We start from the raw sequence: 21964 nt of genomic DNA on the forward strand, positions 1-21964 counted from the left end.
ACCTGACTAGGAAATAACAAAACTTCTTCAGTGTTAATTGGATGAAAGCAAGGAAGCACTGGAAGAATGGTTAAATAATTGGGGAAAAAATGCAAAAAATCTGTAGTTTTAAAATCTTGTCAGACACGATAAAGGTGAGCATACAAAATAGAGTATTTCTGATAAGGCGGTGTGTGTTGCATTATTAAAATTGTGCAGGTATTTACATTAGTGTATGCTAAAGAGATTAGCTGCTTTTGAAATGTAACACCTCCAGCATTATTGCTTTTATCTCCAGTCAGATCAGGTTAATATTGAATTGAAGCTCCGTGCCCAGGGGGTTGACAGTATGTGGTTTTTTAAAGAGTTGTCATATTGAATTGCATTTTTCTACTTAAGTACTTAAGAAATTGGAAATGTACCTAATCCTCTAGAAAGCATTTCAATGTGAGGGTCTATGTAAAATCGGCCATTGATTTCAAGGCCAGTGTGGAGGGTGGTGATGAGGGAGGGGTGGGGGTAAAAAAAAAAAAGTATTCTGTTCATGCAGAGATGTAGGAATCAAAAGTGAGAGCTTAGATGTACCAAGCTGCTGTGTGCATCACTGGGCTAAACACATAATTTGGAGTCTCATGTTTGTTTGAGGTGTGGGAACTTTAAGGAGAAACATGAAAAGTAATGCTGGAGCTTTGTTTCATCTTAGTGTTGGGCAGTGCATTTCAAGCATCAAGTGATATGTAGCCTTACTTTGTGGTGGGTAAAGTAGTACGTGTATATCTTTTTCTAAGTGCTTGACTCCCGTGCCTTTCTGTCTGTGTTCTGATACTTGAGTTCAATTTCAGCATTTAGATAAAATGTACCGATTTATAAACGGAATATTTTGGACTTGCATTAGTAGAAAATTCTGACTGATGAAGATTTGGACAAGTGACAAAGCATTTATTTTCCAAGTCTGTATTCAGGATGTTGTAAGAGGTGTTGGAATTTTTGAGTTAACAATTTAAAATGTCTTATTTTTGAAAGAGAAGATCAGTATTTACTTTTGGAGAATGTATGTGTGTGTTTCAATTTTTGCACTGCAACAAATGAAGTTTTGAAGAATATGGTCTGCTTAAGTGTGGCCATATCTTATATACTTTACATAAGCTGATGTTTCTGAAGTGAAGGGAAAAATAAACTGTTCACAGAGAATTTGTGTTATAAAATATTCTCTTCTTTTGACTGGAAAAGATGTGGCAACTTTGCATTTCTAAAATTGATATTTATGTATCGTACAAGGCAATGGAAATAGGGAATGTAAAGAAAACAGCAGTTTATAACTTGCATTATAACTTTTTTTCCCCTTTTTTTATGTACAGAAGTTTACTTCAGGCTTGTTTTAAAGCTGATAGACTCAAAATATTGGATTTACTGTAGATTCTGCAAGTTTGTTACCTGTATGAATCCATTTCCCTTTGCATGACAGGCCTTGAAGAGCCAGGGGTCTTGACTTTTGTAGATGGTACTGTGTATGTGTGTGACCTTTTCTCAAGCCCTTCTGAAATACAGAAAAACCTGTCACTATTTGTTATTCTGATTCAGTTAATGAACCTGTTGGTTTTTCTTAGCGGACGCTGCCATTTTAATGATGATTTCCAGCAGAGGTCCAATCTGTTGCAGAGTAAGAAACAGCTTTACAATTTCAAAGCATGTCAAAATGGAAAGTTTTAAAGTTGTTGTAAGGTAAGTTGTATAACTTTAGAAAATGTTTCTGATTTAATATTCATTTATTTAAGTTTTTGGTTAATTTTGTGATAAATTAATCAAAAACACTTCTAAAAATTGACTTGCCTTACAACAGCATTGAAAATTTCTGTTTTGTCTTTTCAAATAATGAAGTTAACTGTCTCAGTCATACTGCTCACTCTGCATTGTCTTTCTGAGGAGGGCAGCTTCCTATTTAATCATTGTTTTAAAAATTTCATTCAGTGTTTAAAATCCAAGCTACACTTTTTGGTAGTATGAGTTTATATTGCCATCATAGTCATTATGAAATCTGGAAAGGAGGAAAGGATGAGGGTTAGTGCCTGCAGTAACACAAGTTAATGCCGGAACTGCTGCATACTAATGTGAAATTACAAGGCTGAGATTTAACACAAATAAGGTAATAGCTGTGATAGCAATGCTGCATTTTCAGGATAGTAATAACCTTGTGATCTTTCTGTGACTCAGGGACCTCTTGTGCAAATCTATTTTCTGTCCTTTCCCCACAGTTCCAAAATTATCAGACAAGGTGATTTATTAAACTCCTTTTTCTTACAATTTTCTTGTTCCAAGACATATTATTATTTTAATCCACGTAATTTATTTGTTTAGGAAGGTGGGGTTTTTACATTTGGAGCTGGAGGCTATGGTCAGTTGGGACACAACTCTACCAGCCACGAGATAAACCCAAGGAAAGTTTTTGAACTGATGGGAAGTCTTGTCACACAGATAACTTGTGGCAGGTAAGGTCTGTTTTGCACAAGCACTGTGAATCTTACAAACACTTGTTTTGTGTAATACTTTGTGCAAATTCTAATACAGGATGTTTTTTTTCTTTAACCTTTCTTTTGTGGAAGATAGTCTCTAGTGAAAGATAGATGCTGTAGTGAGGTTCTAAAAACATTCACTAGAACCAGTATGAAAATCTCATTATTTGAGAACTCATTACCTGAATTGAAAATGTTAATAATCATGTGCTTGCTTTTTGCTGTCATTCAATTATTCCCTGTTAAAGAGGGTGTCTGGGGAGGTGCGTGCTCTTTGGTGAGGATAAGCATAAGATTTGGGAGCATAGCTCATGATGCGAATGATCCATAAAACTGAATTACCCTTCAGTTCATAATGCTTTCTGTGGTATTCGTATTATGATAGCACCCAAGAAATGGGAAAAACTGTCAACACAGATGAAAATGTCCTTGTCCAAAACACTTCATTCTAGCAATTCTTGTTGAGATAAGCATATTTTGTTATTTGGATTTAAAAAAAAAATGTGTATTATGCTGTCCTTTCCTCATAACAAATTGGACCTTTTTCATTTGGTCAACTCGATACTGATTGTTCCTAAGTGCATAGGAGAGCAGGAAACTAGTGTTGGGATGAGGAACTGTACAATCATTGGATCATTCAAGGCTGTCTGGCCCAACTCCCCTGCAGTGAACTGGGACACCTGCAGCTCCATCAGGAGCTCAGAGCCCCATCCAGCCAGGGGCAGGGTGGCATGCAGCCAATCTGGTACAAACTAAACATTTTTGAACATCCAGAGAGATGCTCAAAGGATCAGACTGTTTGCAGACTTCAAGGCAAAACCTGGCATCTCCATTATTCCTGGAACATTTCCGGAACACGTGTTGACAATGTTGTCAGTGATGGTGCATTGCCAATAGAGATGTGGAGTGTTCACAGGTCCTTTCAGATACTGTTTAACAAAATTCTTAGGTTGGCCTGTGCAAAGCATGTTGTGATGCTGAGAGTTTTGTTACTGAATTCTGTTTCCCTTAGGCAGCACACTACTGCATTTGTTCCTTCGTCTGGAAGAATTTACTCTTTTGGACTTGGAGGTAACGGGCAATTAGGTACAGGAACAACCAGTAATAGGAAAAGTCCCTTCACAGTAAAAGGAAACTGGCTTCCTTACAGTACTCAGTGCCTGATCCCTGCAGGTAAGCAGCACCTGGCATATTTACTTTTTGGACTTGCATTCCTTAGTAAGTGTTTTGCAGATCTTGAGATCAGACTATAATTGTTTCCTTCCCTGCAGTTTGTTTTCACTGTGCTCTGTTCTCACTGCAGAAATGGACTTCAAGAGAAGTACTTGCAAAAATTGCTTAAATGTGGTATTGGGTTAGGTGCCTTGTTAGCACTAGAACATTAACTTACAGCTCTTATTGCTTACCTCTGTCAAAGATGGCTTTAATGGTTGCATTGTGAAGAACTACTGACACTGAGGTTATGTAACAAATGAACTGTTTCACAACTGAATGCATTTATTGCAGCATCTTGAGTGTTTCTCAGATTCACTTTTTCAGTTGCCTTTGTTTTATTGTTATTGCAGACAGTGAGCAGTATTATTGCGTGAAAAGAATTTTCTCTGGTGGGGACCAAAGTTTTGCACACTACTTTTATCCACAGGTAACAAATTAAATATACTTTAGAATGAAAATATTTAAAACTCAGCTTCATTTTATTTCTGATGCCCTTAAGGAGACTTTGATATTGAAGATGCAGAACTACATTGTAATATTTTATAGCGTGGAAGCACAAGACATTGCAGCAGTTTAGCAGTGAAGACTTGGATAAAGTTTGTGTGTTAGCTGTCAGTAAAGCATTTTGGCACAAGCTTTTTGCTGAGTGGTGAATGTGTGCCTTTCTTTCCTTTTAATGGAATCGCAGAATAGTTGAGGCCGAAAGGGAACTCTGGGTCCCTCTGATCTAACCCCCCTGCTCGAGCAGGGCCTGTCTGAGCAGGTTGCCTAGGGCCAGGTTAGGTGGCTTTTGAATATTTCCAAGGAGGAGACTGCATAACTTCTCCGAGACAACCTGTTTCAGTGCTCAAAATCACCTTTTCCTTTCAGAAAGTAAAAGGTGAGTGAATACTTGAGCTCTTCCGCCCCACCCACCCTCAGTCCTGACTGCAGCTATGCTGTGTTCTGCTCTGTGATCAATATAGCATTCTACAGTGATGAGGAAACAAGTGGAGCTAAAAATGATAAATGGTGGCTGTCTGTATTGATAATTTTGTGCTAGTGTTAAAACAGTACCTTTCTTTAAGAGAATAAGAATTGATCTCTGTAAATTCTATTGTGTGTGTTGGAGGGGGGAATGGCAAGGTGGGAGTATGATGGAATGGAAGCACTATTAGACAATGGCTTGGGAAGAGAGATGTCTGGATTTGTATAGGGGATATTTCTGAATAGTAGCCTAGATTTAGATTTTAGACTAGGGTTTAATGAAGCAACATGAGTTGGAAATGTGGAGGGAAAACAAAACCAAACACAAAAACAACTGATTAGGCAGTGAAGGGAAACAGTAAGGTTTTAGGAGAAAACATGTTTGTTTGTCAAGCAAAACTGAGTACAGGTCAGGCTTGCAGTAACCTTTTATTCCTACAGCCTGTCATGATTGTGAAGAATTAAGTTTTTCTCCCATTTTCCAGTTCTGATTGAGTTTTGATAACTGTTACTGTGTGGGATAGAAGTTTGTTTAACAGGTGTTAAGCAGGTGTGATAGAAAAGGCTCAAAACTTCTCTATTAAAATTATTTTCTCAAAAAAGATTCTACTGTGCAAGTTTCATAATTGCTGAAGTAGATTCTGACTAATAGAGGTGGACTCTATGAATGCAGTTATTGTACTGTACAAGAAGCATTAGCAATAGATGGAATTTGGTGCTGCAAAAACATCCCTTTTAGTACTTCTTAGTTTGTCAGTTTGCACTGAATTCTTTCAAAGTTACGTGAGTACTGTACTGCTGGGACCCGTGTGCCCTTGCCAGCTAAGGGGTCTCAGCCAGGCCTTTTATTCAAGTTAATTTTTGGACAGGTCAGTTCCCTCAGTTGTTTCATTATGTGGCTAAATGATATTTTTGCTGGACAGGGAAACAGCAAGATCCTGGAGGATGGGATCAGGATACTGATTTTTGGCAACAGCTAGTCATCATTGTACCAAGTCAGCTGTGTTTGTCAGCCTGCATCCTCAAGAGAAATGTTTTTACTAGTTTTATTTTAGTTTTGGTGCTGTTTGCTCCCCCCTTTCTGGACCAGTTCTCCTCCTCAAAATGATTTTCTTGTTTGTTTCCTTTTTCTATTGGGAATCTCACTGTAGTTCATTCAGTATGAGCAGCACATCAGAATGCAAGTTCTGTAATGTTCAACAAAGAAACATGATTCATTCTCAGAGGAGTCTGGATGTGGGGTGGGAGGGCAGCTACCCAAAGTTTGAATGGATCCTCTTCTGTATGCTCATGGCCTGGCAGTGAACTAAGTGGATGATAGTAAGCAGATGTCTGCCATTCTTGCCTAAAGCCTTTTTTTGTGTTCGTCTTTTAAGAGTGTATGTTTGCCATGAGATATCCTGTGGTGTGGATTAACACGTTAATCTGAGTAGTTTTAGTTTATGGTAGTTTACTCTGTTTTCATGGCAAGTACAGAACTACTAGAATACAGTAATTTTATCCGTTAGCTTATTTCACAGTGATACTTTGGGTAGGTAAATGGTTGATCAGTGAAGAGAAAGAGAACTTAACCACAGGACTGATTTCCTGGAAATCAGCTTTATGTGCCTGATTCTTTGTGTTCTTTGAACTTCAGAACATGGTGCCACCAGATGACTTCAGGTATCCTGACCTTTTGAAGCAGATCTGGACTGTGAATGAAACGTTTATTCAAAGATTGCTGACTTTCCCATCTGGAAGGCTTCCTGTAGAGATAGCTAAGTAAGCTTTGTTGAGGAAAAAAGTTGTCTTTCATAATTTTATTTGTTTTGGGTGTGAATGTGGATTTGAACATACATAGCAAAGGTTTTTTTAATTACTGACTTTTATTATGTGCAGAGTATTTGCCGTGCTTTCGTTGACATAAGGTAATTGAGCTCCTTTAGTCCATGTCTCACCTGGCACAACTTAGTCACCTGAGCTTAATGCAAGATTTAAATATTTAGTTGTGCATTGAAGAATGACAGTGTGTGTAAAGGAATTTGAGCATAATGCAAAGATTATTTTCATTACTTTTCAAGAGGAGTGTGCAAAGAAAAAAGAACTGGAACTTCTTGCTTTGTTTTTAGCATTATTTGAACGTTGTCTTTAAATGAAGATTTTATATGATGTTAAACGTCAGATTAAACTCAGAATTAGATTTTATGTACAATGTAACTCTAGAGATTAAATACAGTTTTTAATAGAAAATGCTATTTTGTAGAAAAAAAAAAAAAAGAAATGTAACTTCTTTCATATGGAAACTTTCAGTGAAATTGATGGTACGTTCTCCTCAGCTGGGTGCCTGAATGGGAGCTTTTTGGCTTTGAGGTAAGTTTCAGCTTTTAAACAACTATTCCTGTGAACAGAAGAGTTTGTGACCAACTTCCTAGTGTCTGTTGTTTCAACAATAACACCTTCACTCAATTTCTTTATCTTAATAGTACTCAGATGCTTTTGCTTTAACTTTCTAGCTCCTTTATTATGGATAGTTTATCAGCTGGCCCAAATGCAGAGTGTCTGCTAGCAGTTCTTAGAAGTGCATGCCACCTGGCTGCTGCCCTGTTAACCAGCAAAACTCATTACTTAGCAGCTGCAAGTCACATATGATTTTAAAGGAATATATTGTACAGCCTGCTCTAGATCTTGGTGTTTTTTTCCATGATTGCCTGGCAGTTAGAATGTTTTTTTTTTTTTTTTATTGCTTTGAAGGTTGTATGTTGGAAGTCTGATACTGTGATCAATAAAACTTAAGTTCCACAGTAAACAAAGCTAAAAAATCAAGGTGGAAAACTTGTAAGTGCTGAGAATACAGGATTCAGTCTTTTTCTGCATTTTTCTCTCCTTGCCATAGCAATGACGATCATTACAAAACCAGCGTTAGATTCTCAGGGGTTGATATGAATGCTGCTAGACTACTATTTCACAAACTTATACAGCCTGACCACGCTCATATATCACAACAGGTTTGTGCTGCATATTTTCTTTATGTTTGGAAACATCTTTATACCTATCTAGAAATACTATTGTTATGCTTGCTTGGACACATTTGTGTTCTTTACATGATAATATTTGCCAGAAGGTAACACCAACATACTGTATGTCTGTATTTTAAAATCCAGAACCAAGACAGTAAATTAAATATTATAATGTAGCTCAAACTTAAACCCTTGATTGTTATTTTCTAGTTTACTTCTTATTTAGGTGAAATTTTGTTGAAATGTACAAATTTATTAAAGTAAACTGAATTTTATTATGCTCTGTAGGTGGCAGCTAGTTTGGAAAAGAATCTTATTCCAAAATTGAGCAGCTCCTTACCAGATGTTGAAGCTTTAAGGCTGTATCTCACTCTACCAGAGTGCCCGTTGATGAGTGATGCAAACAATTTCACAACATTAGCTATTCCATTTGGAACAGCAATTCTGAAATTAGAAAAAGCTCCTTTAAAAGTTCTTGGTAAGAAATTGAATTTTTTTATTTTTTAATTTTTTTTACTCTTAAGGGATACAGGAATAAAAACGTATAGAAATTTAATCAGTGAAGACATAGTCTCAACAACATCCTGGTTATTCACAGTTCTGTTGAATTTTTCAATCAGGAAGCTAAGGGTTAAATTTGCATAATACTAAAGAAAACAGCTATCCTAACTTCTGCACGCAGAAGTTTGTTGAGCATCTCTTTTTGTTCTTCAGAGCTTCCCCATTTTAATAATGCTTGTTGTGTGCTCAGCTGCTAATAGCCCGTGCGTTGTTTTAAATCCCAGAATAGGGTGGGCAGAGAAGGTGTATGAGAAGGGCATGGAGTTTATACACCAGAATCATTTTAAAGTTGGAAGACTGATGTTTCTCTAAATCTTGCTCTGTACAGAGCTGAATGTGTAATAAAACATCAGTACTTTGTTGTTCTGTCTCTGCTCACCTCTTCTTACAGTTTTCGGTAACTGATAAGTACATTTTCAAGTAAGAAAGGTTCTTTTGATTTAAAAAAAAAATGCAATGTAGTAGTAGAAAGTACTGTATTTGTATGTTTGTCATTTGTTGACAGAAAATTGGTGGTCTGTACTTGAACCTCCGTTGTTCCTCAAAATAGTGGAACTCTACAAGGATGTTGTGGTCCACCTCTTGAAGTTGTATAAGATTGGCATTCCTCCAGCTGAAAGAAGAATATTTACAAACTTTCTACACACAGCTTTCAGAGTTCTAGAAATACTGCACAGGGTATGTTTATGTCAGTTTAAACCGACTGCTTTATCTGTTTGTTTTTTGTCAACATTGTGTGCTGTGTAGTTGTTGAAAGTTAAATAACTAAACAGTTCTAAATATTTAAACTTGACATCTACAGAAGAATCTGTAGTTTTTTGTTTTGGACCTAAAAAATATTAGAATTCTGGATTCCAATCTGACATGGGGATGGAATTATCTATTTTCATGTGACTGACCCAAGCAATTGCTTCTGTGAGGGCATGTTGGAAAGAATTTTCTTTAGAAATGATAGTGAATAAGGTCAAAATTGGAAGGTAAGAGTATGTTGCATTTTGAGGTAGGTTTGAACAGTTTTACCAGGGCACATATTTCTTCTCTGATGTGTTTACTCAGGGTGTTAGTATCTTAATTTAATACATGAAAATTAATGAATTTTTGAGCTTTGAACAAAAATAGCCCAAATGATTCAGAGTAACCTGACTAAACATCACAAGCCTGAGAAACTGTTGTGTGTAACTGCTGCTGAAGTTCCCCCTCCTCATCGCCTCTTCCAAATTCTTGGTTTTTTTGAAGCCCAACTTTGATTAATATGTAGTAACAATGTAGAAATAGAGTTATGAACAGCTGGCAGCAAGGTAGGTGTATGGACAAATTCTTAACGACTACCAGATGTGGGCTAAAGGAAGAGGAAGAGAATGAAAAGAAAACATATCTAGGATATTTCATGAATTCACTATCTGTTTTTTATGGCTGTTTCCTTTTTTGGGGGGGGGCTTATTTGGGGGGATTGGGTTTCTTTGGTGGTTGTTTAAGAGAATGAACTCAGATTATCCATTTATAAGGAAGAAATCGATTTTGATAATTAATGGTGCTTACCTGTCATTCTGAAAAGCAAATTTAGTGCATTTCCTGGGAAGGCTGGGGGTTAGAATTACGCTTTGCGTAAGGGTCTTTCTGTCTCTTGCTTTTTTGAGCTTAGTATTTTTTAATAGAAATTGTTCCTCACATCCCAGGTAACTGAAATAGTATTTATTAGTAAGACCGAAATTCTTGATTTGTAGCTCTTAAGCTTGTGCACAAGCAAATGCTATTTCTGTGTCATCTCTTGATGTGTCGGAATTGCAGCACTGTTTTTTGCAGTATTGTACGCTTAGTTACTTTTCTTTGCTCCTTGGATGGAATTGTGAATAATCCATGTTTCCTTATCTTTGCTGCTGTTTTTGTTTGTTTGTAGGCGTTGTTTTTCTAGAACTTTTTTAGTGGCTGGGTATCTGTAGCTGGCATAACAAATGCTTGAAAAATAAAGAAGAGAGAATCCTTTTTAAAAAGATGATGCAAAGTGATAAACTTTAATTTCTTCAGGTAAACGAAAGAGGACAAGTTATCCAGTATGACAGATTTTATATTCATGAAATACAAGATTTGATAGATATCAGAAATGACTATGTCAACTGGGTCCAGCAGCAGGTATTTGGAATGGTAAGGCTTATTTTGCTTTAATTTTATCTTCCTTTTCCACCTGGTTTTGGCTTTTTATGGAAGCCTGTAGATTCTCTAAATATGGACGATTTGTTTTCATACAAGTACGGTGACAGACCCTGATAATGAATGACTCAACTTACGTCAGGTACTAGTTAAGGAAGTGTTAAATTGATACCCTGCAAGAAACACATCTTTCTTAGGGCTGACAACGTTGAACATTTTAATGCATTAGCTAAAAGGTGACTCAAAAAGCTGTCTAGTAAGGTTTGCCGTATCAAAAAAGTTAGGGAAGTGATAACTCTTGGTAGGTCAGCATCTCAAGTAACCTGAGGTACTGTGTGAGCTACGTTTGGTCAGAATAATCAAGACTTAAAGAAAGCTGAAAGTGTTCTGTAAAACTAAGTCAGGAAACAGAGTAGGGAGTTACAGGTAACAGACGACGAATATAATTTTCTGTTTATTGCTGTGTAGTGATAAGAAGTGAAATAATTATTTCTTGGGTCTGTAAATAGAAGAGTGGGAGTAAATGGGCAGAAACAATCACTTGGATAAGATTTTGTCAAACAGTTCTTTGACTTCAGTTTTGAAAGAATGGAGAATGTTAATCAACTTGTTCCATCTACATGAATGTATTTCTTCTGCTGTGGTATGTAGAAGGTCCTGGAAAGGGGGGGCCTACTTTTGCTTTGTATTGGATGAATACAAAGCAAGTGATAGCTTGTCTACTAAAGAATATAAAACTGCAAAGTAAAATAGCAACAGCAGGAAAATTGTGGAGTGTAAGGAAATAAGTTGATATTGTAGCCATCGCAGAACTTTGTGTCAGCCAGGCTTTTCAGAAAAATAACTCGTGCTTGATGTAGGCTAGTGTTGGTTTCTGACAGAGGTAATATATTAAATGAGATACAGAAGGTGTAGGTAAATATTGCAAGGTCTTGGAAGTAGAGGCAGATTGTATATTTGGAATAAGAGGAGAGTATGGTGGTGAAGGGTACAGAGACTTAGAAAGATGGTGACTTTCACAGCTATCTAAATAGATCTAAAGAAACTGGAATTGTATTTGTCATGATCAGAGAAAAGAATTCTGAGAAGCAGGAAAATGAGAGCTGGAAAATGGATTTATTTTCAAGTTTAAAGCTGCATTTGTCAGTCAAATCACAAGATTTGAGCAGTATCTTTACAATAAGAAGCCCTACTTACCTATTGAACCACTAGTAATGAATCAGAATTTCTTTTGCCACTGTCATTTTTTTATTGTTGTATCTTGAGACAAAGCTGTTTGCTCAGTTCCTTGAGTGAAGTGTGGAAAGAAAAGTAACAGACAAAAATGTAAGACTTCTTCAAGAACTTAAGAGGAAAAAAAAAAATGCTGTGCTTTCAACAAAAGAGAAATTGGGCAATGTTGAAGTTACTGAATAGCATCCTTAAAGGAGTTGAGGGAAAGAGTGTTTTAGGAATAAATACAGCGACAGGAGTAAGCATTGCATAAATCTTCCTGTGAGAAATGGACTGCTAAAAGTGCTTCCTTTAGGAATTAGGGATACGAGGGGAGCACGTTTTACAGAGATGATATTTTGGCCATCACTTTGTCTGTGCTGTAGCTGTCTACATGCTGCACTTCAGAGACTTGCGTATAATCACATTTCACATTTATTTATTTATCCACCAGGTGCATGACTTGGTTCCTTAGCAGAGTTACCTAACCAGTTCTGAATGTCTCTAACAGTGCTAGCAATGTCTATTGGCCTGTTTCAAATTGCAGAAGTCAGTTGATTTTCTTACATGCAGTATTGTAGTTCTAAATAATTCTTGAAATTTAATGACCAATTTTTTTGTTATCTTTAAATTTTTACTTATTTAAAATGTTTTGAATTTAATGTGGCATGCTGTAATCACTTCAGAATGAAAATATATGTGAAAGCAAATGTCATTGATTAATGTGTGGGAATAATCATTTAAAAGGTTCTAATGCTCCCTTTTAAAAACACGTACAGGGTGTTGAAAGGCATAGTTGTATTTGGTAGATTAATTAAAATGTTTACAATGCTTATCAGTTTTTCAGTAAACATTCTTTTTGGGGGGAAGCTATAGCTAAATAATTCTACATCAGAGATGAATAATGAATGCAGACACTAATGCTGCTTTTTCATCTTAATTATTGCTGCCTTTGTGCAAATGCTGTCATAGGATGTCAACCATGGATTAACTGAGGTAAGATGGGTTGCAATCTGGTTTCTTTTTGGAATGTAAGGAAATCAGAAACAGGAGTGCCAAGGATTGTAGGATGTGTTCCATTAGGAGTAAAGCTTTAACTTGTTAGGATTGTGAACTGAAAAGGTTTTTATGGGGCAGAAGTAAGTAATTCTTTCTGTTGCAAATTCAGAGCAGAGTTTGAAAACAAAGAGTTGTTTGGTGATATCTACTGGCTGTAACAAAAGGAGTGAACTTAAAAGGAGTGGAATTAAAACGTGTAAAGTGGGGGTGGGTCTTTTCTTGGCTGAAATACTGAACTATTGGACATCTACTTAACTTTTTCTGAGATACTTCAGGTCCTCCGTTGACAACGAGTAAAGGTTTATTTCTCTTTTCAGTAAAAGAGATGTATTAAATGAATATAAATGTAATTGCTTTTTTAACTGCTGTTGTGGGTTTTCTTCAGTAAACAGAATGATGACATGGTTCTTCTCATTCTAGTTAACAGACATGCCTGTTACCATTTGCACGTACCCATTTGTTTTTGATGCCCAGGCAAAGACAACTCTTCTGCAAACAGATGCAGTCATGCAGATGCAGGTATGAGTCAGTTTTTAAAGATGTAATTTGTTTTGGGTTTAGTTGGAGGCTTTGGAGGGTTGGTGTCCCTTTTTTCTTCTTTGTTTGCATTTGTTCCCCACTCTGCCAACTCGATCCTCTTCACGAAAGTAAGGGATCTGTTGTTTTCCTCTAAGTATGTATATGACTGAGGCTGGTAGGAATCTCACTGACATAAAATTAATAATTATATAAACATCCATTGAACTTCTTCCCCTTTCATTAACTGGATGTATTCTTTCACATGTTAACCCATAGTAATAAGGTACAAACAAAACGGAGCAAAAATTAAAATAACTTTTTAAAAGCTCTTTCATGCCAGATTTATATTAAACATCTTAGGCTTCATTTGCCTGTTAAATGAAATGCATTTTTTGTTTTACTGGAAGGAGGGAGGTGCTATATATTTTTTCCTATTTGCTTCCTTTTCTTGTCCAAAGTATTTTACCTGGAATGTCAGAAGGTGTATTCTGTGTCATTTCTAAGTGTATTAGTGTTGATGAGACTAATAAGTCAAGGGAAAATATTGTCTGAGGTTAAAGAAATAGGAAGAAAGCCCTCATAATAGGTAATCACACTGATGTCTTCTGAACTCTTTCAGATGAGAGTGATGGAAGTTTAGTGTTTATAGGAATCTTATGCTACCTACTGACAGTTACATTGTACTTTTTTTTTTTTTTTTTTCTCCCTCCCAGATGGCTGTTGATCAAGCTCACAGGCAGAATTTGTCTTCTCTTTTTCTGCCAGTATTTGAATCTGTTAACCCATGCCTGATATTAATGGTGAGGAGAGACAATATTGTAGGAGATGCTGTGGAAGTCCTAAGGAAAACGAAGAGTGTAGACTACAAGAAGCCATTGAAGGTACTGCCAGTACATACTGACCTGAGTGTCTTTCACTGACGTGCTAGTAATTAAGAATATATTTTGGACAAACATTGTTTCATGTTCCATTTTTAATTCTGTGCTCATTGAAATGTGTTTCAGGTTATTTTTGTAGGGGAAGAAGCTGTTGATGTTGGAGGTGTTCGCAAAGAATTTTTTCTGCTCATAATGAGGGAGTTGCTAGATCCCAAATACGGAATGTTCAGGTATTATGAAGAGTCCAGGCTGATCTGGTTCTCTGATAAGGTAGGGTGCGATCAACAGTCATTAATTTTCTTTCAGTTTAAGTATTTTGTTAATTATGTATGGACATAGGAATTTGTGGTAGTTTTATTTTGAGAGGAGAAGCTGAAGGAAGAAATCTTGAAAAAGTGTAATTTTTGCCATTGCTAGATCAAAGTGTTCCTTTTTTTTTTTTTTTTTTTTTTCTTTTTTCCAACCTGATTCCTTGCTTTACTCCTCACCATTTGTCTGTGGTTGAGGTGACTTTGGTAGGAAGATGTGCCAGCTGACTCCAAAAGCAGAATCAGAATGGTAGAGAAAATTGATGCGGCATGTCAAACCTTCCTTTTCTGTGTTCATTCACATTTATGGGCCTGCTTTTTGGTAGTCACCTGTTTGTACTTGCTAGGAAGTTTTAATCGTTGACTTTTTAGTCCTCTTTCAGAGGAACATGCTAACTAACTCCAGTTAGCACTCGCTTATGTCACTTATATCTGGATATTAATGTTTTCACAGTTGCGTTCCAAGCCTTAACTGTTTAGTCCAAGGAAGTTAACAGTAAGCTCCTCACCTCTCCTTCCCCGTTAATTTACATTAAAATGTATTTAAGGACTGAGTACTGTCATAGTAAGTCACCAACAAAAATGGAATCTTTAGATGGTAGCTTCAGCAGCATGCATCACTTAGAGTACAAAACATGTTGCATTTCAGTTGTTTTTTTTTTAATATCCATACCTCTTTTCTGGACTATAAATGATTAAAATAACTTGTTTTAAAATATTTTGTCTGTTTTCTGTTCTTAGACCTTTGAAGACAGTGACTTGTTTCATTTGATTGGTGTTGTCTGTGGGCTAGCAATATATAATTTTACTATTGTAGACCTTCACTTCCCTTTGGCTTTGTATAAAAAGCTGTTGAATAAGAAGCCATCCCTGGACGATTTAAAAGAGTTGATGCCGGATGTTGGCAGGTAAGCAAGAAAAAAATGAGTGAGATTAGGAATTAGTTTTGAGTTCAACACTTTCCTTTGAAGGTTTAAAGAAAGTGCATGCTATTCACACAGGATAAACATCTTAGAGTAACTTGTAGCTATCAAGCCATTTCAGATGTGTGCTATTGTTAAGCAGCTGCTTCTCTAAGTGTTTGGTTTTCATATTCATCTCTCCTGTGCTGTATTGTCCTACAAGAATCTTTGGAAGTTGAAAGTTTTGAGATTCTGCTATTAATTTTATAAAATAAGTGTGAACATAATTTTAGTTCTGTGTATTTTGCCTAGTCTGAGGAGGAGACATTTTCACTTATTTCAGAGGCAAGTGCATGCTAAATAACTGCACTTGAACAGGTAGGGTTTTCAGGTGGTGTGGTGGAGTTGGTGTTGGATTGCTTCAGTGTTGTGAATGCAAAAGGTTTTCATAGGTCTAGGAGGAATTGAACGTAATAATGGGAAACACCATCAGTGATTAATTAGGACTTAGCACCTCTGTCTTGGAATTCCTTCCCTGCACTGAAGCTAGACATTGGGGTATGAGTCTTCTCTTAACTCCTGAGAGAATAAAAAGAGACAACAGTACAAGTAATAGGAAAACCAAACCATTGTTTATTTAAAGCTTTGCATGCTATGCTTTTGAAAGCAATGTGATTTGCTTGAATTTCCTAGCGCTGCCCTGCAAGTCAGCATATAATAGTAAAACTTTTTTGTTCTCCTCTCACTGGTACAAGTACTTGTAATTTGTTTTTCAGGGGAATGCAGCAATTACTGGACTATCCAGAGGATGACATAGAAGAGGCATTTTGTCTTAATTTTACTGTAAGTTTCTCATTATATTGGAAGCTTTGATTTGTTCTACTGGTAAAGCTTGTACTGTGTATTACAGCTTCATCTGATGGATTGTTTGAGCAGAAGCATTGGCTGCTGATGGTCATGAATTGTAGCATTCTGTGCTTAACATTCTAAGATCTGTCTGCCATTCACTATACTGTTAGCGAAGGGGTGGGAAGAAGTCCTCTACACAGAAAATAAAATTAATACTGTTTTTGTTTTAAATAGATCACTGTGGAAAATTTTGGTACAACAGAAATTAAAGAACTTGTTCCTAATGGTGCTGACATTCCTGTAGTCAAACAAAATAGGTGAGTGTTATGGATCACAGTGTAGTTCGATGTTGCTGTCTGTTTTGGGAGCATAACTGGGCTGCTATAGAGATCCTTTGCCAAGTTGCTATGCTAGTGATGGGAGGCAAAGCTACTGCTGTTTTTCCAAGCTGTTTTAATGTGTATTATAAACAACAGTAAATAACTGTTGTAGTTAGGGGCTTGACATCTAAGGTGGCTCAGTAAGCAATATCTTTTTCACTTTGGCCTCAGAAGTATTTTGAAATTCTTTAGTGCCCATATGAATACACTGTCTTCACTTCAGAAGGCCAGAAATGGTTCTGCAGAAAGTTACTGAGTCACAGTGAAAACATCAACTTAGATGCTGTTACGTGACGACTCTTGGTATGTGAAATACCATTTCAGGGAAGTATTCGCTTTGTAGAACAGATACATTAGTCTGTTATTTTTAGTGTCGTTGTCTAATGAGTATGTGGGGTGTGGTTTTATCCTTCTTTCCTGGATTCTGTTAATTCTGTTTTATAAAAGCCGCTTCTCCCACCCTGTGTTCCCCCTCTGCTCTTGGAGGATAGATAGAATATTTCTGGTATTCTGTGGTACTAATATTTCTGCGGAATATTATCACTTTCCTGTCCCTTGTTGGTCATTCTCTTCATGTGCTTTCATCAGTGTTTTAATCTTTGTGTCTTCTATGAGCTTTCACTTCTCCTTGAGTGAAGGGAGAATCAAATGGAAAGGGCATACTGTGTGAGAACAAAACATACCTAGGCTGTATGTCATAGGAAGGGAGAAAAAGAACCTTCGGGTATGTTTTGGACAGTGTTTTCTGAGTAGCTAAGTCCCTTGTAGATGGAAAAAGCAATGAGAGAAGATTGAAGGTATCACAAACTCTGTGCAGTGAGTGCTTTCATCCTCCTGACTCCTCATTACTGGGAGAGAAAAACATTAGTTCAGATCTCCAAGCGTAGTGGCAAGACTGAGCAGCTTCAACTGAAGGGAAAAGCAAACAAGCACAGTAAGCATCTATGATGCTTGCAGTCACTTCTTACACTGGTCAGCTTTTCTCTCTTTAATCTTTGGCTGATAATTGAGGATTGATGGTGCTTCATCTTAAGCATGATATTTTCTAAGTTCTGCAGACGTGTTTTTTTTCTGTCACAAAGTGACAGTGAGATTAGAGTTGAAATATGAGAAAAGGTGTCCATGGAATGTAATGCTATGGTTGTCTGAAGAAATCTTTTTTCTCAGGGCCCAAATATTCTATGACTTTTTAAATTCAGTTTGAAAAATGCTATTGCAGAGTATAATTATGTTAATCAGTTTACTACTGTCAGTTTTCTGTCCACTGTTAATATTCCACAGTGTGCCTAAATTAGGGAAGATATGTTCTACAACTTAATGGTGTATCTTCAAAATGCTTCGATCTTTCTTTAAAGGATTAGTGATGTTATTCAAATAAGTGGAGTCGCTGTGCCAATGCAGGAGCTAACAGCATTAACTAGGATCCTTTAATAAATAAATGAAATTATAATCAATATTGTATCAGGAGATTTTAACTACTAGCTTCTGTTGAAGATGGTGTTTGCAGTAAGAGGAGAGAACTCCTTGTACTGAAGCATGGATAAGACAGTGTATTTCTCAGCATCCTAACTTCTTTTTCCTGATTTTTTTTTTTTTTTTTTTTTTTTTTTTTTGTGTGTGTGTGTAGGACTCAAATGTCTGCTTGAAATTTATTTTCATCTTCAGTGCACATATGGTAACGCTTTATAATAAAAACAGAGCAAAGCCAAAATACACAAATTTTGGCACTAAGTTGGCTTCAGAACACTATGTACAACTCCAAGCCTTTGAGTGTGTTGCCATTCAGTCCAGTTCACTGTGAGGCATGCAGTGATGTCTGAAATCAGTAATGAAAACATTCTTGGTTTTGTCTTGTACATTACAGGCTCCATGTTGGACAAAAATGTACATTTATGTGCTGTTTTCATTCAGGTCATCTTCTCTGTGGCTCTAATGTGGAGCACAGAACATAGTAGCCTAAGATCCTTTTTGCTCATCTTCCCATGAAGTTTTCTGTACTGAAATGGCTATTCTATGAAAATAGAAGAGTGACACATACTTTTGTTTTCCTCTCCTCTCAACGTAATTATTTTTTCTTTGTGCAGGCAAGATTTTGTAGATGCATATGTGGATTACATCTTCAATAAATCAGTAGCTTCCTTATTCAGTGCATTCCATGAAGGCTTCCACAAAGTATGTGGAGGTAAAGTTCTTCAGCTCTTCCAGCCCAGCGAGTTGCAATCAATGGTAATTGGGAACACAAATTATGATTGGAAAGAACTGGAGAAGGTAAAAACAAACAAACAACATAGTTGGCTCTTTGTTTCATATATATTTTTTTAAATTTCAAGGTGCAAGAGTAATCTCAAAGTATCATTTTAAGCTCTGTTTTCTCTGTTAGCATGTGGTATGTCAGGGCCAGCCTTTACTGGATAGACTGCATAACTGAGAATCTTCTCATTTTAAGTTGTCAGTGAACAAAGGCATTAAGATACTGTTCATTTTCCTTTTTAAAGTTTTCTCATCTAATTTCAGAAGGAAATCAGAGTTGGGGGGGATCAAAGAGGAAGAAAAATTGCACAGAACCTAAAGGCAGTCGTAAATTTAAGTTAGAAAGGGAAAAGTGAACAAAATGCATACTGCTGATATAAGTAGATACTCCTGCTTACTGAAACTCACTGAGAGCTATTGTTACAACTTCTCTGGTATTGAAACTGCTTTGAGATAGATCCGTTTGTCCATATATTTGAAGTCTGAAGAGCTGCAGAAATTTGATCCAAGGAAATGGCAGTGTGTCACTTTCAGTGAAGTATCCCTTGTCACAATTCTTTATGCTTTATTGTGGCATTATCGTACTGAGAAATAACTTAATTTCTTGCTCATTTTAGAATACGGAATACAAAGGAGAATACTGGGCAGACCATCCTACAATTAAAATATTCTGGGAGGTTTTTCATCAGTTGCCTTTGGAGAAGAAAAAACAGTTTTTGTGTAAGTATTCAACAGTACTTTGCAAAACCTTCTAACTGAACAGGATCACTGATTTCAGGTTCTGGCAATAAGAACAGTAACAGTGTGATTAACTCCATATGGAGGGGAAAAATAATCAGAGTAGAAGCAATTGGTTATAAGCTTGTCTATGACTTTTCTGGAGCTGTCCTGAAAAGTTTTGGGTAATGGAGGTTTATAAGATGACATAGGCCAAAGCAGCATTTAAAATAAAATAATTGCCCAACAGTGTGAGCTACTGATGGCATCTGTCTGCTGATCACAATTTTTTCCCTGTGATTTGACACCAGGTTCACATTCTCTAGTTTTTTTCATTGTAAATAGGTGGAATAGCGAAGTTATAACTGATTGTCAGTACCTAAAGATACTGATGTGAGGGAAAGTACACAGGTTAAGACAAGGGAAACTTCTTGTGAATGAGCTGATGTTGAGAATCACTTTCATACTGAACGAACTAATCCAGGGTGCTCAGAAGTACACTAAAGGTACAGCTAATGAATTTTAAGTTACCAATTCTGATCTTGACTATCAAGGGCACTGGTTTCGTATGTGAAAATGAAGTTTTCCTTTGTGTACAACATGTTAGGTTATGGTGGAGGCTTCACTTTGCAGGAAGGAGATCAGGCTAAGACATCTCTTGTTTTCAAGTTTATCTGAACGATTTCAGCATGAAAAGCTAAGTACAGCTGGAATAATTGAGAAATGTAAATAAGGACTAGAACAGCCTATGTGGAATACAGAGTGTTTTATCTTAAACCACTTTCAGGACTTTGTTTTTGTTTTTGTTTTTCTTGGCAGTGTTTCTGACAGGCAGTGATCGTATTCCAATCCTTGGAATGAAGTGTCTTAAACTAGTCATCCAGCCAACAGGAGGTGGAGAAGGTTATCTTCCGGTAGCTCACACTTGCTTTAATCTTCTTGATCTTCCAAAATACACAGATAAAGAAACGCTAAAATCTAAGCTGATCCAGGCTATAGATCACTATGAAGGTTTCAGTTTAGTATAACTTCAGAAATGAGAGAGATCTGTGTAAAGTGGGATCATTAAACTAACTTCTTGTGTCTTTTTTGTGGTGGTAAATTCAGTGGATTAAATGATGGAGATGATAATATAATTGATTATTTGCAAAATGTTAAGTGGTATGGTTATTCACTGGAGCCAAAAAAAAAAAAGGGGGGGACAAAAATGAGGAACTGTCTTAATAACTCTTGTACAAAACCATGTTGATTTTCTCATCTTGCAATAAAATGAGAGTATTGTGAGTGGGAGTCAAGTTTCACTAACATGAATTAACACTTCATCTTATGCAGACAATTTGGCGTGTGAGTGCATGAGAGACTTGCTTAAGTTTTTCAAATCAGTTAGTAAGAATATTTAAGTCCCTGATAAATTCACTTGGTTACTTTTCATTTTGTAAATAATAAATTTTTGTGATAAAATAATTATGTTCCAATAGCAGTATGGTTTCTATTGCTTGTAATTAAATATGAGCTTATTTTATGGCTTTTAACAAAAAGAGTGACTACTCTGATTTCTGAAGATATATTTTTCTGGTTTGTTTTAAGAACCTTAATAATGAAAATTATTGTTTGAAAGACATTCATCTTCACAGTGTACAATCCAACAAGTTCCATGAAGCAGTCACTTTAATGCTGATTAAAAAAAAAAAAAAGCCAACAATGAAAACGCATCAAAAACCTGCATAGAATGGCATTTTTAATACATGGATGGACGAGTTGACTTAAAACATTGCTTTATTTTTAAGGACTGATTCTGTAAGTGGACGCAATTATAAAGGAGGTTAATTTATCACTGGGAACCTCTGCAGCCATGTGTCAAGAATGCAGCTTAAAAGAAAAAGATGCTCCCGACAGTTGTTGCTGTCAAGAGGTTAAACATTTATTTTTAAATGCTGAAAGTGTAGTTTATGGTTTCTAATACAATTTTCACTTTTTTCCAGATAAATGCATTTGAAATAACTCTTTAACACCCTTTTCCCCTTTTCTTAAGATTTTATTTTTAGTATAAATACCATGAGACAACTGTGCTTAGCTGGACACTTTTGGAGTTGACTTTCCTTCTCTGGTTAAATTCCAGATTTTGTGGTGTTAATGCATATGATGTGACTTGCAGCTGTGAAACAAATATTTATTTTTTTTAGATTTTTAAATGCAGTGACAAAAAAAAATTCAAGCTATAATAAAAGTCTTGAATGAAAACCTTTGTTGACTGATGTGTATGGATGCTTGCATCATGCATCAATGATGCATTCAATGAAAAGGTAACATCTGTGCAGTAAATCAAGAGTGCCAGGTTCTCACTTTAAAAGTAGAGAAATTGATTCATTAGAATGAATAGTTGAACTTGTCATTAGGTGTAGATATACAAAGCAGTCAGTGCAGGTAAGAGCATTCTTTCCATAACTGTTCTTAAAGCATTCTCATGCAATGTAATCTCTAATAATTTCTTTACGTGCAGCCTTTATATCTCATC

The 21964-nt window shown here is 36.3% G+C and overlaps 1 protein-coding gene across 6 annotated transcripts in view; it reads left to right on the forward strand.

Annotated features, from left to right (window-relative positions):
• The window catches only part of HERC4 (HECT and RLD domain containing E3 ubiquitin protein ligase 4), a 31327-nt gene extending 9637 nt beyond the window's left edge, over positions 1 to 21690 (forward strand). For 5 of the 6 annotated variants that reach the window (XM_042818489.1, XM_042818491.1, XM_042818490.1 and 2 more), the window contains 19 exons: positions 2335 to 2465; positions 3502 to 3662; positions 4055 to 4131; positions 6307 to 6431; positions 6960 to 7019; positions 7543 to 7654; positions 7955 to 8144; positions 8733 to 8905; positions 10253 to 10369; positions 12560 to 12583; positions 13067 to 13165; positions 13879 to 14046; positions 14170 to 14313; positions 15093 to 15259; positions 16030 to 16096; positions 16337 to 16419; positions 18567 to 18750; positions 19350 to 19452; positions 20269 to 21690. In XM_042818489.1, the coding sequence (XP_042674423.1) occupies positions 2335 to 2465; positions 3502 to 3662; positions 4055 to 4131; positions 6307 to 6431; positions 6960 to 7019; positions 7543 to 7654; positions 7955 to 8144; positions 8733 to 8905; positions 10253 to 10369; positions 12560 to 12583; positions 13067 to 13165; positions 13879 to 14046; positions 14170 to 14313; positions 15093 to 15259; positions 16030 to 16096; positions 16337 to 16419; positions 18567 to 18750; positions 19350 to 19452; positions 20269 to 20477 (2394 nt within the window). In that variant the 3' untranslated portion in view covers positions 20478 to 21690. The remainder of the gene's footprint in view (positions 1 to 2334; positions 2466 to 3501; positions 3663 to 4054; positions 4132 to 6306; positions 6432 to 6959; positions 7020 to 7542; positions 7655 to 7954; positions 8145 to 8732; positions 8906 to 10252; positions 10370 to 12559; positions 12584 to 13066; positions 13166 to 13878; positions 14047 to 14169; positions 14314 to 15092; positions 15260 to 16029; positions 16097 to 16336; positions 16420 to 18566; positions 18751 to 19349; positions 19453 to 20268) is intronic. The other variant, XM_042818494.1, reaches the window with a different exon arrangement.
• The last annotated feature ends 274 nt before the right edge of the window (positions 21691 to 21964 follow it).

The sequence above is a fragment of the Centrocercus urophasianus genome, unplaced genomic scaffold (genome assembly GCF_019232065.1).
Source record: "Centrocercus urophasianus isolate 14NV4802_14NV808 unplaced genomic scaffold, USGS_Curo_1.0 seq_17, whole genome shotgun sequence".
NCBI classification, from domain to species: Eukaryota; Metazoa; Chordata; class Aves; order Galliformes; family Phasianidae; genus Centrocercus; species Centrocercus urophasianus.